We start from the raw sequence: 18,330 nt of genomic DNA on the forward strand, positions 1-18,330 counted from the left end.
TGCCCCCTATTAATAAGAAAAAATGCAGCACATTCTTATATTAGAAGCTACATCATACTTATTTTGTAACACTAAAGCGAGCACATTAAGGATTCTTTTTCTTACCTGAGATGATATTAAACATCCTTGGATTAAGGATAGCAGGACAGATTAGTCGTAGAAAAACAAAGCCGCTGAAAAATAGACACAGGAAAGGATTAAAAAAAACTGATATACTGAAGACTAATTCACACTAAATATGTTAAAACCTAGTAGCAAACACTGTTTTACAGAGCCCACAGTAGTTAAAGTGTTTGTGAAGCTGAAACATTTTTTTTACCGTAATGCATTTCCTGCATTAAGGTAAAAAATATTTCCGTTTGTGTATCACTCTCTCAACTCCCCTTATACTTACCCGAGCCGGATCTCAATCCAGGGATGTGCCCATCTGTAGCTCTCACAGGCTTCGGCTAAGAGCAGTGGGAACCATTGGCAAATCTTGTGATGAGGAAGCGGATCCGAGCCACGCTGTCGGTCTTTAGACACAGGCAGCGCAGCTCAGGATCAAGATCACAGGTGCACCGCCATAGGAAGTAGCCTCCTATGGTGGAAAACCGAGAAGAGAAGGAGCCAGACGCACTGGCAGGGGACCCCAGAGTAAGTGGCTTTGGTCTGCTCTGTGCAATACTACTGCACAGAGAAGGCAAGTATAACATGGATTAAAAGAAGAAAGATTTATTTTACTAACGATTTTTTATTTTTAAATAACAAATATGTCATACTTACCTCTACTGTGCAGTTCATTTTGCACAGTGTGGCCCCAATCTACCTCTTCTGGGGTTCTTCAGCAGTGTTGGTGGCTCCTCCCCGAATCGAGTGTCCATGTTGGAGAAGGCTCTCCTATGGTGGACACCCATGCGGGCTCGCTCCCAAGCCCGCACCTATGTCTATTCACACAGAATGCAGGAGGTTGTACCCCATACTCATTCACATAGGGTGGGGGGCCGGGATCCGGGGCCCCCTTATTAAAGGGGGCTCACGGATTCTGATAAGCCTCCCGCCCGCAGACCCCGACAACCAACGGCCAGGGTTGTTGGGAAGAGGCCCCTGTCCTCATCAACATGAGGACAAGGTGCTTTGGGGTGGGGGGGGGGGGGGGGGGCGCGCGGGTTGCGCTCGCTTGTCCCCACCCCCTTTCCTGGCCGGCCAGGTAGCGTGCTTGGAAAAGGGTCTTATATGGACCTAGGGAGGACCCTCATGACGATTTTTTGGTGTAGGGGTTCCCCTTTAAGTCCATACCAGGTGACGGGGCCAGCGATGCCTCCTTTGCTGGCCCCGGCTACCTGGAGACACGCTCAAAATGAGCGGACTTTCCTCTGCATGTGTGGCCGAGTCCGTTCATTTCAAAAGTATGGCGGATAGTCAGACGGACTTAGTACACCATATTAGTCCGCTGAAAAAGTGCCGCGTGTGGGCAAGTAGCTCGTTTCGGGAAGTCCGCTAGACTAAGTCCGCCGGATAGTCTGTTACGTGTGTACGGGGCATTAAGCCCCTTTAACATGATCTGTCTGACCCAATCTGACCCTCCATTCACCTCTATGGAGCGGCAGATGTAAACAGACTTGTGTCTGTTTACACCTGCCTCCTTCCAATCCGATATGTTAAAAAAAATGGAAAGTGGATCTGTCCCCTTCCATTTGATCAGATGAGAGGGCCCATAGAGTAGAGTGGGCTGTGTCTGTGTCCCCTTTGCATATGCAGAGTGGACACAGAACTGTCATCTTGCTCATTGTGGCCCACGACTGGTTACTAAGTCGCTTAAGTGGCCCTCGCTCTTCAAAAGGTTGGGCACCCCTGGTGTAAATGCATACCTTATTATGTTGCTTCTCTAGCTCTGTGTCAGCAGACAGTATGTTGGGTCCAGCCAATTCAGGAACATATTCAAGGTGGGCAGTCCTGGATTGCAGGGGAAGTTTGCATGTATGTAATCTTGCTGCAGCTTCTCCCCCCTGGGGAAAGTAGGGGTTGGAGACTACAAACAGCCTGGTTTGTTCCCCCACCCCCTTTACGGCATCCAGGTTCAACATGAAGTTGGATGACTGTATCTAGGACGAGGGATCCACTCGCATGCAGAACAGATGCGTTGGTGACCCCGTAGGATCAGTTCTCACCAATTTATGCATTTCTCCCTATTCAGCTGCTGCCACAACTTCTTTGCAGAATCAAGCTGGAAAGAAAGTCGGTAATTCTTGAAGCCCCAGCATGGCCCAGAAGGTCCTGGTATGCAGAAATCATAAAAATGGCGGTGGGGGATCCATGGCTCATTCCACTGCGTCCAGACCTACTCTCACAGGGGACGATATTCCATCCTACCTTACAAACTCTAAATTTAATGACTTGGCTATTGAGGCCCACATTTTGAAGAAACGTGGGCTATCCGCGTCAGTTGTCTCTACCTTGATTAATGCAAGGAAGCCATCTTCCAGAATCATATATTATAGAGTCTGGAGGGCTTATCTTTCCTGGTGCGAGTCCAAGGGTTGGCACCCTCGGAAGTATAGCATAGGCAGAATTCTTGCCTTTCTACAATTAGGAGTAGAGATGAATGAGTACTATTAAGGGCTTTAGGCTTTATCGTTTTTATTTTAAAGGCCACTTTCTTCGCATTCTTTGGTTCGGGTTTTTATGCAAGGGGTGATGCGGATTAGTCCGCCAGTTAGATCACCTTTGAACCCTTGGGACTTGAACTTAGTTTTGTCAGCGTTGCAGAAACAGCCCTTTGAACCAATAAAGCATACTCCTTTAGTCCTGACAAAGAAATTAGCGCTCTTGGTTGCTGTATCCTCAGCAAGGAGGGTTTTGGAATTTACTACTTTTCCCTGTAAGGAGCCATAGTTAATTATTCACAGAGGACAGGGTCGTGTTGCGTCCTCGTCCAGGTTTTCTACCTAAGGTGGTCTCAGGTTATCACCTGAACCAAGAGATTGTCCTACCATAGTTTTTTCCAAAACCACGTTCTAAGGAAGAGAAGTCACTACATTGTCTTGATGTGGTGAGAGCGGCCAAGGTCTATTTAGAGGGGACTGCCCAGATCCAGAAGACTGATGTCTTATTTGTGCTGCCAGAAGGTCCTAGGAAAGGACAGGCAGCGTCGTAATCCACAATTTCTAAGTGGATTCAGCAAGTTATAATTCAGGCCCATGGTTTAAAAGGTAAGGTTCCTCCTTTTTAAATCAAAGCGCACTCTACCAGAGCGGTTAGTGCTTCTTGGGCAGTGCATCACCAGGCTTCCATGGCTCAGATCTGCAAGGTCGCAACTTGGTCTTCAGTCCACACATTCATCAGATTTTATCAGGTGGATGTGAAAAGGCATGAGGATATCGCCTTTGGGTGCAGTGTGCTGCAGGCAGCGGTATAGGTCCTCAAGTCTGATGGCTCCCTGCTGGTTGTGTCTCCCGGCCCTCAAATAGCATGAGCTGGTGACAGGTACTCGGGTAATCAGATGAGCTGGTGACAGGTCCTCTTTATTGGGGGGGGGGGTCCAATCAGTGTGATTGGGTGTACACTGTAAGCAGTAATGAGCTGTTACCACAATCTTCTCCTCGCACACGATTACTGTGCGAGGAGGAGAGCCCGGGAACAACTTGTTACTGTGGGTTGACATTCTGTGATCAGCATGTGACTGGCTGTGTCCAATGAGCCAATTTCATTGGCTCTTTAGCACGATCGGGGATGGGCTGTGTCAGGGTGACAAGCCTCGTTCCCGATCGCTGTTCTGCGAGCCTCTAGGGGCACGCACGAGAACAGTGCACGTGACCAGCTGTGATTGGACACAGCCAGGCACGTGTTAAAGAGACGATTTTGCTCTTTACACTGATCTGGAATGGGCAGTGTCCAAGGTATACACCTCATCCCCAATCGCTATAGGAGCGGCGAATAGAAGAGGATGTCGTATGATGCCTGCCCAAGATGGCAGAGTGCTCCTGCGGATGTCATGACTATAGGCTGGTAGGGAAGTGGTTAAAGAGGTGTTCCACCCGTTTAAGTTTATTACAAGTCAGCAGCTACAAAAAGTGTAGCTGCTAACTTTTAATAAACAGACACTCACCTGTCCCACAGTCCAGCGATGGGGCTGCCCGAAGCCTCACTCCTTTTTCTCTCCGCAGCACTGGCTGTGACAGCTTGCAGTTTTCACAGCCAGATGTGCGCTGCACCTTCTCAGTGACCGGGCAATCTTCTGCAATGTGTCCCAGAAGATTACAGGAAAGGAGGGGGGAGAGGAGTCACCGCCTAGGCGTGAGAGCGGAAGTGGGTGCTGCCCCCCCCCCAAAAAAAAATTTGCATTCCAAATGTGGCACTTTTGAGTGAGAGAACTCCGCTTTAATGGGGTAAATCCTTCCGGGGCCAAAGTGATTAAAACAAACATATTATGATAGTACTTGATTTCACACACTACTAAGCACTAAAAATACATTGTGCACATCAGAAGATGAACGTGCTTCATTTGGTGATGTTCAGTATCTACTGAATGTTGAAATGTGCAGAAAAGCACATTAGTGGGGGTGGTTGGAGGAACTGACAATTTAATAACTTCTAGTGATATTTTAGCTGAAAGTCATGTCATTTTAAAGGCTGAGGGAAATTACTATCAATTAAAAATATTTAAAACATAAAAAGCATGATTTCACCCAATTAAAGAGCTCTAATAATTACTGAAATTACCTGTAAATGCTTTATCTATGCAATATGAGAGTTGCTATTAAAGAAGAATGGGCTTAAAAAAAAAACATCCATACTCCACTTCATGCTGAAGCTGTGCCATGCCTACTCTGAGAACTGGGCGGCAATCACATGGCCACTGATGGCACAGTTCTCTGTCTGCTCCAAGTGAAGAATGGTGATTGTCAGTCACCAATTTATGCTTTGGCAGCCCTCACTGAAGGGGCAGGCACTGTTGGCTCTGTCTCTCAGAGCCAGGTTATCAGTAAAGGGGTGGATCCCAATAATATTTTTATATCCCTTTGGAGTCTGGCATGGCCTGGCTACATCAGCCGATAGTTGGAAATAGCTTGCTATAAACTGGCTCTAGGTCACAGGAGAACAGAAGTACATGTAATTCCACAAGAAAAGCTTGGCTAAAAAAAAAAAAACACTTTGGCCATACATATCTATTAACTACTTCAGCCGCAGAAGGATTTGGCCCCTTGATGACCAGGCCATTTTTTTCAATACGGCACTGCGTTGCTTTCAACTGACAATTGCACAGTCGTGTGGCATTGTACTCAAACAAAGTTTACTTTTTTTTCCCCACAAGGAGAGCTTTCTTTTGGTGGTATTTGCTCAAAAAAAAGAAGAGCGACAATTTAAAAAAATAAAAATAAAGAAATAATAAATATGCCCAAAAAAGAATTTAAAAAAATGACATTTCTTCATCAGTTTAGGCCAATGTGTTCTACATATTTTTGGTAAAAAAATAAACGCAATAAGCGTATACTGATTGGTTTGAACAAAAGTTATAGTGTCTACAAAATAGGGAATACATTTATGGCATTTTTTATCATTTATTTTTTACTAGTAATGGCGGCGATCTATGATTTTTAGAGACTGTCATCACGAGGGGGACAGATCGGACAATTGACACTTTTTTTGGAACCATTGACATTTATACAGTGATCAGTGCTATAAAAATGCAGGGATTACTGTGTAAATGTCACTGGCAGGGAGAGGGTTAACACTGGGGGGCGATCAAGGGGTTAAGTGTGTTTCTAACTGTGAAGAGATGGGACCAACTAGAGGAGTCCTTAGTAGGAACAGACCATCTTTCTCTCCTCCCCTGTCAAAACAAGGATTTGTGTTTCCCCCACCGTGCAGCGAACATGCGCGCCTCTGGCAGCGTGCACAAGCTTCCATTCAAAGTACCTGCAGCTACTGAGGCCAGCGAGTGTTTGTTTCAAAGCTTATTTCTTGCTTGTTAAAGCCTCAATCTGGGCACCATATGAATTAACTCTAAACCCTCCCTTTCATCCTCCCGAACCCACTCTGAATGAGTTTCTATCTTTCTTACCTGGTGAAGCAAGATATGTTCATATCTTGCTTCAACAGGTTCACATAAGTCCCCCGTTTGCTATCCCTTGTTGTGGTGAACAACTAACCCAGTGGGGGTGGGGTGGTATGGGGGCTAACATATCCTGGAGAGCGACCAAGTATACGTAAATATTTGAATGCTCATAGCCTTGCCACAATTTTACTTTAATGTAGGATTTCATTATTATTCTACTTAAAAAAAAAAAAAAGATTGCCACGTCCATTTCCTTCAATAGTATATTTTCAATAATATAGTTTAGTCACTTACCTAACAACTCTGGTTCTCATAGTTGTGTTAGAAGTCCACTTTTGTTGAACAGATCTTTGTAAGCACCCATATATATACCTCAAAGTACTGTAAAAAATAAAACAGCAGAAAAGAAAATGTTAGCTAAGAAAATAAATATAATTCAATGGTTCCTAAACAGCGACTAACATGTCCCATATCCATATAATTCTTTAAATGCAGCTTCCATAACTTTTAAAAAGATGCTAAGCATCTAATCTTATATTTCTTACTATAGTCGTCAACATGAAGTATTGACAAGCATTCTTCAAAACATCCTGTTGCTCCCTAATGTCTGGGAGCATATTAATGTACTGAACAGAGTAGCTCAATACATATGAACAACCATAATATTCTCTCCATTTCCACCCCCAATCAGCTATCCCACATGGCAAAGCCCTAATAATGGGACCAGCAGAGGAAACAAAGCAAACCTATGTTTTTCTTAAAGGGGTCTTTAGGGATTGGGTACCACAGCGATGGAACACAGCCCTCCACCTGTATAACACCCTGCAGCTAACTCAATATGCTGCATCAATTTTAAGGTGAGTGCAGATACAGCTCCCAAAATTAACACAAATTCAGATGCACTTCTTCTATTTGTGGTATTAGAAGGTAGTGTGGCGTTGATTGAAAAAATTGAAGATAAAATAATAAAAAGAACTCTTAAAGTGGTTGTAAACCCTTACAAACCACTTTGACCTACAGGTAAGCCTAGATTAAGGCTTACCCGTAGGTCTGAGAAATATGTCCTAAACCTACACGGTTTAGGAGAGATTTCCAAAAAACGCATGCACCGTAGACTGCGGCGCGCAGGCGCACTGGGCATGCCGCTGCTAACGGCGTTATGCCGTTAGTGGCGGCGCCCGTGTGCATGCGCGGGAGTGACATCATTGCTGCTCCGGTGCTGTGAGTGGTCGAAGCAGCGATACCCGGAAGAAGATGGCCACTCCATGCTACAGGGGACAGCGGTGACATCGCTGGCTCCTGTGTCAGGTAAGTGACACATAATGTGCTACTATGCGATGCATAGTAGCCCATTATGCTTTACCTTTGCAGGGAGACAAAGAGGAAGTAAACCCATCAGGGTTTACTTACTCTTTAAGCAAAGAGATTTCTCTGAACAAAATCCATCACCTTATGACATTAGCACAAAACTTCATTGAGTGGGATAGGGTTATAGGGGTCCTCGAAATCTTGTCAGCATCCGTTCACCAGAAAGAAAGAGTCTAACACTGGGTACAAACTGTCTGCAAATCTGCTGGTTCAGGAGGAACCGGACGACTTTTGGTCAGTGTGTACATCAGACTGTCCGACAGAGGTCAGTCTAAAGACCAACTTTTGTCAACGGGACATGCTGGAAAACCAGCATCTGATTAGTGCATTTTGCAGTGTGTACTTAGCTCCAAGCCCAGGGTCTATGAATACGTTGCCTCTGCCCTGTATGATTAAGATATGTCTTTTTAAAACTTTGCAAATTTCTTAGGGAGACTTGGAAAGCCTGGGGAGAATCAAGTGTGACCATACTGAAGCTTTTGTGTTGAAGCAAGCATATCTACATTGGTAAGCATATTGTGTGCAGCCATAGCATCATGTGTATCGGAGGCTGGGGTAAGAAAATCTTCTGCAGCCTCTTCTTTTTTTCAAGTTTCAAGGTTTTCAAGTCTACCTCTTCTAAGGGATGTAGTGCAATTTCCACTTTTAGCCTATAGACCGTAATGGTAAAGGCCAGAACTAAGCCTGAGAAATTCTTCAAAATTTGGGCACCATAGAAATGGACCACAGCTCTGGACCTGTATAGCAGCCTGTGGCTAACAAAATGCACTGAGAAACTAAAGTCTCACAAAGTGGGGTAGAGTTATAGGGGTATGCCCAAAAAGGGCATGTCCAATCACCTGAAAGTAGCAGTCTATAATCCAGGGTCTATGAATATTCTCCTTGTGTCCTGTACTGTACAATTTTTTAATAAGATGTAACTGAACATATGCACACAAATAATGGTGACTTACGGTGGAAGGATTTCGGCTGCCATAAAAATCTTCTCCACCAATTCAGAAAGTAAGCCTAGGAGGTGTGCCAAGTTAGTGTGCACATCTTCATTTTTTTCCAACTTTGAGGGATTTAACTGTAAAAGATTTGAAAATAGCCATATAAACACCATACAAAGCTTTAATAATATATTCTAGCAATATTGATTTTGCAGAGTGTAAATGAAAATTGTGGTAACACCGCCTAACTAAATACTGTAAACAAAAATGGTGTAACTATATTTAGTGTCAGCACTGGGGTTCATGTACATAAACTGGAGTAAAGCAACCTAGGACAAAAGAAAAGATGTCGCCAGTAAGAATTAAGGTTTGATATTACATAGGCTGAATTGGCACGCTTTCCAGGAATATTTACAAGGGCAAAACAATGGTATGACACCAACCCATCGAAATAATGTGATTTTTGCACTCACCGTAAAATCCTTTTTTCTTGACGGACACAGTTCATTGATGGACACAGCTCCTTTAAATCTTGACCTTAGGGTCATCATGCCACCTTCAGGAGAGGACTAGGCAGAACATGTAACACATGTAAAAACAGCAAGACTGCACAGGGGGCGGTCCCACTGGCTATAACTCCTCATCCTGCTTCCTGCAGCTCAGTTCATCAAAAAGCAGTACAAACAAAACTAGGAGGGGTGGGGGTGCTGTGTCAGTCAATGAACTTTAGAGAAAAGGATTTTACGGTGAGTACAAAAATCCAATTTTCTCTTTCGCTCATTGACTGACACAGCTCCTTTAAATCTTGACCTTAGGGACATCCCCAAGCAGTGTAAAAAAAAAACGAGGGGTGGAAACAGCAAGAAATAACTTCACCCACAAGAGGAACTCCTCAGAGAAATTGCCAACTTAAAACGGCCGCCATCAAAATCTACAGCCAACTTATGCATTTAAAGATGCGTTCACAACAAACTTGTAACTTAATGAAAGTGTGAATTGCAATAAAAGCCCAGGAGATTCCAATTGTCCTGGTGGAATTAGCCGTGACAGGAAAAGGGGGCACCCCTTTAAGGCATAGGCCTGAACCACAATCTGATCCACCGAGAGATGGTGGTCGATGAGACCGCCAGACCTTTCTTCGGACCAACCACGAGACAAACAGAGTCTGACCTCCGGAAAGGAGACGTAGCAGACAGATACCATGTCCAGGGAAGTAAAGCAACTTCTTTCAGATGTGTCAGCTTAGGACATAGGGATGGTAACACAATGTCCTCATTTAGATGAAAGGCCGAAACCACCTTTGGAAGAAAAAAGGGCTGCAGACGGAGCACCGCCTTATCCTTGTGGGGGACCAAGTAGGTACAAAGTAGGGAGACGTGCACGACAAGGCCACCAACTCAGAAACCCTTCTGGCAGATGTAATAGCCACTAGAAAGACTACTTTCTGAGAAAGAGTCAACAAGGGAATCTCCCTAATATTTTCAACCATTTTTACCATGAGGCCCAGGACTCACATGTAGAAGCGCAGCAACGACCACCTGAGGTTCACCAACAACTTCACCGCAGCTTGAAAAGTCTGCAGCTTGTCTGATGGGAGAAAAACTCTTGCTTCTGAGGAGTCCAGCAGTAAGCCCAGGTACTCCAGGCGTTGAGTCAACATTAACACCGACTTTTTTAGGTTCAGTACCCAACCAAACTCCCCGGGAGTCTGTATGGTGATTGCTACATCCTCCCTTAATTCTGAGGCGGAAGCTGCCCTCAGAGGTCGTCTAGGTAACCCACGATTGAGATCCCACGTTGCCTCAACACCAGAACTGGCACCAACACCTTGGTGAAGACTCAGGGTGCTGACGCCAGGCCAAAAGGGAGGGCCACGAATTGGTAGTGCTCTTCCCTGACTGAAAATCTCAGAAACCTGATGCCTGAGGCATATGGGTACATGTAAGCATGCGTCCTTGATATCCAAGGACCCCAGGAAGTCCCCCTGATGGAGTGCAGTGACCACGGAGTGAACTGATTCCATCCTGAACCTTTGCACTTTCACAAAGCTGTTGAGGGCCTTGAGGTCCAGGATTGGACGCACCCTTTACTTCTTTGGGATTACAAACAGATTGGAGTAGAATCCCTGAAACTTTTCCAGTGCCAGTACAGATACTATCACCCCATCAGCAGCAGGTCCTGTACTGCCCTGAACAGGGCTTTCCGATGAGCCTAGAGGCGATTCAGTTCGCATTGTGCGCTATACAAGTATTTCATTCATTCATTCAGATGAAGGTTGGAGGGAAAGAATCTGTCTGACAAGAAAGAAACTAACTTGTATCCCGATGAAACCAGTTTGCAGACCCATTGGTCGGACAGTAGGGAGGTCCACCGAGCTGCAAACTCCGGAACGCGACCCCCCACCTGAGAGTCAGGCGGAGTTAAACCTTCATGCGGTAACATTTTTGCTCGCAGACTTGTTTGGCTTGCGAAACCAGGGGCGCTTTTGTCCTTCAGCTGGCGCCTTGTCGGACTGGGATCTCTTACCTGCCGACCCGGAGGGGGGTGGAAAAGCAGTTTCTGAGTGGAAAAAGAGGGCCCTTGCCTACGGCGTGTCTCCTTACCCTCTCTGGACTGTGGGAGCAACATGCTCTTCCCATCGGTAAGATTTTTAATGAGGTCATCCAGCGAGGCTCCAAATAGCCTATCATCTTGGAAGGGCAAATCCGCCAGTGCTTTTTTAGATGCCTGGTCTGCAGATCAGCAGTTTAGCCAAATCAGGCGCCGTAGCACTACTGCTGATACTGATTCTCTAGAGAGCAGGGGGACCGTATCCAGGGCCGCATCACAGAAACACTTAAGGCCATGCACCTACTGATCTGCCAGTTCTACGCAGACCAGGCAAGTCTATTGCTTCTCCAATTCACGGTGCAACAACTTTGCCCATTCAGTAAGTGTCTGTGACACCAAGGCCGTGGCCAGCACAGGTCGTAAGGCTGATCCCACCACCGTAAACATGGACCGGGCCACTGCTTCGGCCCTCCTGTCGGCAGAGTCCTTGAAGGCAGGAGACCCTTCTACCAGAATCGTGGTTACTTTATTCAACCTGGATACCAGGGGGTCAATGACCGGAGTAGTCGCCCATTTTTTTCAGGAGGCTCTCCTCAAAGGGGTAATGCACCGCCATTCTTCTTGTGATTGAAAAGACCCATTGCGAGCTTCCCCATTCCTTGTAGATGAACTTATCAAAATAAGTCAAATACGTAAACACCTTAGGCGTGCGGGATGGTTTGCGGGACCCAAAAGGGACTGCCACTTATGCAGATGTCCCTGCTGCATCCTGTATCTTCAGGGTATTCCACACTGCTGTGATAAGTGTTCCTACTATCGCTTTTTCCTGCGTTAACCCGGACACAGTCTCACTCACTGTCCAAAAAGTCCTGGTCCACATCCTCTGACATGTCAGAACAGGGGCCACCTGTCACCGTGGGTGGGGGGCAGGGCGCAGTTTTTACCCCCTTGCGCCCGCATGCCGCCTCCACCCTGGCCACAAAGGTCTCCAGGACCACTGACAAAGAGTCCATAGGCACCGCATTTTGTGCGGGTGAGCCGGTTGCAATAGCAGGGATGTCTGGGGAAGAAGTGCCGGCTTTTGACACCATGCTGACCCTCGCTCGCTTGCCACAACTCAGGAACTTAAGGTAAGGTACACATAATCCCACCCTTCTAGCTGCTTTTTAGACTGAGACCGCCCCCCCCCCCCCCCCCCGCAGGGCTCACCACCCTGACCGAGTACTGCACGGTCCTGCCGCCGTACCCAGAGTAAAAGTCACGCTGTTCTATAAGTATACAGACACCAACACTAGAGGTAAACCACGCTGAGGCTACAAGAAAATGGCCGCCGGTCGTTATAGCAAAAAAAAAATCACCAAGAAAATGGCTGCTGAACCTTCTAGAAAATGGCTGGCAGCATATATATATATATATATATATATATATATATATATATATATTTTGCATAAGGCTACAGGAAAATGGCCGCGGCCTCAGCAAAATGGTGACGGCCTCCCCTCATGGCGAACAGCTTGAATACCAAACTGACAGGAAAAAAGCAGGCAAAGAAAGAGCGGACCCTGACAGCCAGTGCAGCCCCCCTGCCAGGTACATGCACCACACCTCATGCACAGTCACACAGTGGCCCCAGCAGGGGGAGGAGGGAATGAGGGACAGGGAGAGAGGAAAGGGAGAGTGAGAGACCCCCAGTCGACCTCCCAGGGAATGCCCAGCTGCTCCATACTGCCGAGGCAGGGTGAGCCGTACTTATCCCTCCTGTCGGGACTGCTGGACGCATTCCACCACAGACCCATCACCCGAGCAGTACGGAGTGGCTGTCGGCCATTTCACACTGTGACACGGACAGCAGTAGCCCAGTCATATGTGTGCCCGGAGCATATAGCCCACCGGCCGCCCCTGGATTAGAAGGGGTATATCGTGGCCGACCCAGCGTGTAGCTAAGGTCTGATCACACTAGATGGCCAGGCTGGGGAGACTACTTCAAGGATCTATATTATCCAGCCTGTCACCCAGCCCAGCTGTTGATTGTAGATCACAGGATCAAAATTGCAGAAAAAAAATGAAAAATTCCCAAGACCAATGGTCCCCTCAGGGAGCCAGGTCCTTCTCCTACACTAGGCAGAAAAAAACTGAGCTGCAGGAAGCAGGGTGAGGGGTTATAACTATAATATGTCTGCTGTGTCGGTCGGTGAATATAAGAGAAAGCGGTGCTTTTTTATAAAAAAAAAAGTGATCAAACTCCAGGGAAATTAAGTAGTAATTTTGAAGGAGTTGCCCTACAGCCTTTACACTTAAAACGAGCTGACACCACCAGGAGTCCACCTGCTTAGCAGGGAATTTTTCCGCCGATTTCTGCTGAGCAGGCAGATGGCTGATTCGTGTCTGCTCTGCTTATGCAGAGTGGACACAGACACAGCTCGCTCTCCTCTATGGACAGTCAGTTGTAAAACGGAACATGTTTACACCTGACAGCCATCCGATGCAATAGACACCTGGGGAACAAATCTTCTTCCCTCTGTTCTTAGCATATCGGATGTCGGAGGGTGTCAAGACATATGTCCATTGACACCCGCCACTCTATAGAGGGCAATGGATGGCCTGATCAGGTCTGCCTAGAAAACTGACAGGCAGACCAGATCGGTCCGGCCGTGTGAAAGGGGCCTAAAATGCACATCTAGTCTGGTTGAATTACAGCGTCTAATATTAAATCAAATTATGTTTTTCTTTACTGAGTTTTCATGGCATTCTCACAGCATTGGAAACCTTGCTTCTAAAATCTTAATTCATAAATACAAACCTAGTTTTCAAGAGCAGCTTGTTATTAAAGGATAACAAGACCAAACAATTAGCTATATAAAAGCGATTAATAGTATTTAGAAGGATATGCAAGGTTTCAGGCACTTACCAGTACAAAAAACATTTGCCAATAATTCATATCTTACTACACACAGACTTCCAGTGAAGAATGCCAATTTATTTGATACAGACATTTTGCAGGGTATACAGACTGTCTACATCAGTTCCTACAACCTAATCTGTTAGGCAGGCCATACATGTTGCAAATTTTTTTCCTACAATCACGGTTGCAGGAAAGAAATATACACGATTCCTCCAACATCAAAAGTGCCGACTCCTGCCGAGCAATCGTCTGCGGAAGCCATCCCCGTCAGAAAAAGACAGTGATTATCGCTAGCGGCTATAACAGAAGCTAGCAATAATCGCAAAAGAATCCAGCAGGCTGGTTGTACCCAAGTTGATCAATCAACTTGGTACATTCAGCCTGCCCATTAACGGTTTGAATCTCGGCTGCTTCCTGCTCAACTGTGAGACTGGAAGCGTGCAAGGCCAGCCTTACACGTAGAAAAAATCCACTGCAGACTGGTCAGCAGAGAGATGGTACAGGCCATTTAATTATTTGACTGTCATGACATTTTTTAGATGCCTTTTTAACAGCAGACAGCTGCTGGGCTGTGACATAGCCTGCAACTGAAGCTTTGTTTATCTGTGCCTAACACCAAACTGTTTCTCATTTGTTCACATTTACTTACCTCACAAGACTGTTTGCTTTCCATTATTTTCAAAATTGTGTCTTTGAGAGCATGATGAACAAATGGAGTTGCAGTAGCTTTCATGTATTGCTCCATGAGTGTGCTTGCCAAAGTTGTGGCACGGAACAGAGTTGTAGCTTCATCTAAAATTATAAAGAACCCAAATCATACATTGAGGACATATTTCTCACACTGAACTATAACAATGCTAGGTTAAAACTGATATCAGGTCCCAAAAGGCTACGGGACCATTCCCAAAGCACAGCATGGCCCGCGCAGTGGGAAGCCAAATGTGAATTTGCAAGGAGTTACAGCAGGCTTCCCTTAGTCTCTTTTCACACTGGGGTGTAAAACGCCACAATTTTTAGCGGCGCTTTACCGGCAATTTTGCTGCACTATTCGGCTGCTAGCGTTCAAAAAAGGGTTAAAACCAACACAAAGCACTGCTGCAGTAGCACTATGCCGGCGTACTAGCCGCACTGCCCCATTGATTTCAATGGGCAGGAGCGGTGTATACACCGCTCCTTCCCTGCTTCAACGATACTGCTGAGCAGGACTTTTTTTTTTTTTACCGGCCTGCCAGCACACTGCTCCAGTGTGAAAGGAGACACAGCAGTGGCTCTTTCAGGGCACTTTGCAGGCACTATTTTTAGTGCTGTAGCGCCTGCAAAGCTCCCCAGTGTGAAAGGGGTTTTAGTAAATATGTTGGGACTAGGGGCCCGAAGGCTAGAGAACTGGCTGGGGCGAGAACAGCACTCGATCCCTGGATAGGCAAGGCCTTTTATTGGAATTCAGAAGCTAAAGTATGACCCTTTTTCCTTGTGGTTCATGGTTTGCTACAAAAACTAAAGCCTTGCCAAGCTGGGAGGGTTTTATGCCAAGGAGGGTCTTTTTGCCAGTGTCCCATCACCTAAAGGTGGTAGCAAAACCCTATCATCATGGCTATGATGATGCTCGGTGTTCTGTGATGTACAGTAAAATAACAGGAACATCAAAAACCCAATTTTTGTTATAATCAAACTGAGATTTTAATGGAATTTTGTTTGACACCTAAAAAGTCTCACTATTGTTGTGGATTTTTTTTTGCATTGTTATAGGTCACAGTAGTATACAGTATACACACGGGATGTGGTTCCACTAAATGAGTACCACTACTAGTTATTCCCTCGTTCAGAACAAGTAAATACTTTGCATAGCCTGGTCTATACTCGACTATGCGATTCAGATAAACTGTAAACCTTACACATTCTGCCAACTTATGAGCACAGCTATATTTGTTACACTTGTATACTTACTGCCAAGCACATCATAGCAGATATTTGGTAATAAAGATCTGTATAGCAAGTACCTTCCGCACTAATCTCTCGGTCATTTAGTGTTCGCAGAAGTAATGACTCCACTTTTTCGTGTAGAAAAATCCTTAATAAAATGCTAGCTAGTAGTGTACGATCTTGTCCACACACATGTGATAATGCTGTGACTACATGAAGCTCTTTTTGAAGAATTAGCTACAAAGAGAAGAAAGGCAATCATAATCAAGAAATCAAATACACATTATACTGTGGTTCTACAATACTATGCAGAAGTCAAAATGTAAATTGTTCATCCTGACATTTAACCTAGCCCCTTAGCTTAGGGCCCCTTCAGACTGGTGAACTTTTGCAATGCTAGAACAGACCTTACCAGCGCGACAAAAGTGGACGAAAAGGATTCCCCTCTAAATCCTATGGAACTGTGCAGCGTTATGAAATCACCTGGAATGAGGGATCTTTTGTACACTATTCAAAAATTCACCAAAAATACACCTTCTATTGGAAATATATCAAAAGTGCACAGCATCTGTGTTTTTGGTTAATTATTTGAGTTACATGTTTCACAGGTGCATGCTGGGAGTCAGGAAGCCAGAAACACACCAAAATTGTGGTAAAAGCGTGTTATGCATTTTTGAAAAAAAAAAGCATACCATGTTTAAAGCGCACCGGTGTGAAAGCACCCTTAATCTTAAAGTGATTGTAAATGATCACAGTGTAAAACAACTCATTCAGATTAACCACTTCAGCTCCAGAAGGTTTTACCCCCTTCCTGACCGGGCCATTTTTTGCGATACAGCACTATGTTATTTTAACTGACAATTGCATGGTCGTGCGACTCTAAACCCAAATAAAATTGATGTCCTTTTTCCCCCACATACAGAGCTTTATTTTGGTGGTATTTGATCACCCCTGTGGTTTTTTTTTATTTTTATTTATAGCGCAAAAATAAGACCGACAATTTTGAAAAAAACAAACAAACAAAAAAAAAACCTGTCTTACTGCTATAAAAAATTCCCAATAAAAAAAAAAAAAGTGTAAATCAAAATTTCTTCATCAATTTAGGTCAATATGTATTCTGCTACATATTTTTGGTAAAAAAAAAATCCCTAAAAGTGTATATTGATTGGTTTGCGCAAAAGTTATAGCGTCTACAAAGGATGGTAAGATTTATAGAATTTTTTTTAAATTGTAATGGCAGCGGTCAGCAATTTTTAGCGGGACTGCAACATTGTGGAAAACAGACACCTGGCACTTTTTGGGACCATTGCCATTATTACAGTGATCAGTGCTAAAAAGAATGCAGAACTAATACTAATAATGTGATAATGACACTGGCAGGGAAGGGGTTAACATCAGGGCTGATAAAAGGGTTAAATTGATTTTAAAGCTTTGTGTTTTATTTCTTTAGTATAACAAACATGTCATACTTCCCTCCACTGTGCAGCTCGTTTTGCACAGAGTGGCCCCTCCTCGCATTAGATAACCCCTAGAAGTGCTCTCCCAAGGGAAGTTACCTTGCGGGCGCACTCCCAAGTCCAGCATTTGCGTGCATATTGGACGTTGGATTTGATTGACAGCAACGGGAGCCAATGGCTGCGCTGCTATCAATCTATCCAATCAAGAGCCGGGACCCAGTGCAGAGGGGGAGATGAGGGTTTGCAACCCCTTTAAGTGTGCTCCTTGTTGTTTACATAGGCAGACTGCTGTTCTGCCTCTCCTCAGAACAATTGGCGTGTCCTGGTGGATATTGTAGTACACAAATAGAAGTACACTGAGCTTGCCAGTGAATGCCTGTGCAGCATGGGCGTGAGGACAAGTCTGATCATTGGAGGAGCGTACACTCACACCTGAAAACAATTTTATTACCAAATAATTAAAGGCCAAGATCTTAAATCACTAAAATTTTGCCACAAAACAAAAAATGACTAGACTGTATAGCCTTGTACACACAATCAGATTGTTGTCAGACTTTTGTCCGAAGGGCCTGTGTCTGGATTTTGTGTTGTATACTAATGGCACACACTTGTCGGCCAACAAACAGGAATGTAGCAACATACTACGTGGAATTTCATCTCTTGAGCACCACCCTTTTGGGCACCTTCTGCAAATGTGGTGTTTCGTGAGCATTGATTCCAAGCATGCGTGTTTGTACTTTGGACATTTGTGTGACGACGGACTTGTGTACACATGATATGAAAATCTGACAACAGACTGTTGTCCGCAGAAAATCTTTTAGCCTGCTATCCAACATTGGCGGAAAGTTGGACAACAATTGTCTGCTGAAGCATACTAACGGTTGGATTTTTAGGCAAACAGTCTATCATCACACAATTCCCTGCCAAAAATCTGATCGTGTGTACGAGGCTCTATACTAGCTCCATGAAATCCTACGTTTTTGGGTACATCACAAAATAAGTCATGTGCTGCTTTCTGATTTTAATTCCCCTTTGCTGTGGTAGAAATGATCATAATAGGATTTGGGCTAAGAAGGGGTCACACACTCCCTTTGCTGGATTATTTATAGCAATCATTTTTTTAATTGCAAGACCAAGAACTAAAGTATAGTTGTAGCCAGTTTA

At 44.9% G+C, this 18,330-nt stretch overlaps 1 protein-coding gene across 2 annotated transcripts in view; it reads right to left on the reverse strand.

Annotated features, from left to right (window-relative positions):
• RASA1 (RAS p21 protein activator 1) overlaps positions 1-18,330 on the reverse strand; it is a 159,009-nt gene that overhangs the window by 24,240 nt on the left and 116,439 nt on the right. For both annotated transcript variants that reach the window (XM_077462433.1, XM_077462435.1), the window contains exons 17-21: positions 15,787-15,946; positions 14,439-14,581; positions 8,359-8,474; positions 6,332-6,418; positions 106-173 (exon numbers count right to left, since the gene is read on the reverse strand). In XM_077462433.1, the coding sequence (XP_077318559.1) occupies positions 106-173; positions 6,332-6,418; positions 8,359-8,474; positions 14,439-14,581; positions 15,787-15,946 (574 nt within the window). The remainder of the gene's footprint in view (positions 1-105; positions 174-6,331; positions 6,419-8,358; positions 8,475-14,438; positions 14,582-15,786; positions 15,947-18,330) is intronic.

This window comes from Lithobates pipiens, unplaced genomic scaffold (genome assembly GCF_037356315.1).
Source record: "Lithobates pipiens isolate NorthernLeopardFrog02 unplaced genomic scaffold, aLitPip1_a1.2 Scaffold_3, whole genome shotgun sequence".
Lineage (NCBI taxonomy): Eukaryota > Metazoa > Chordata > Amphibia > Anura > Ranidae > Lithobates > Lithobates pipiens.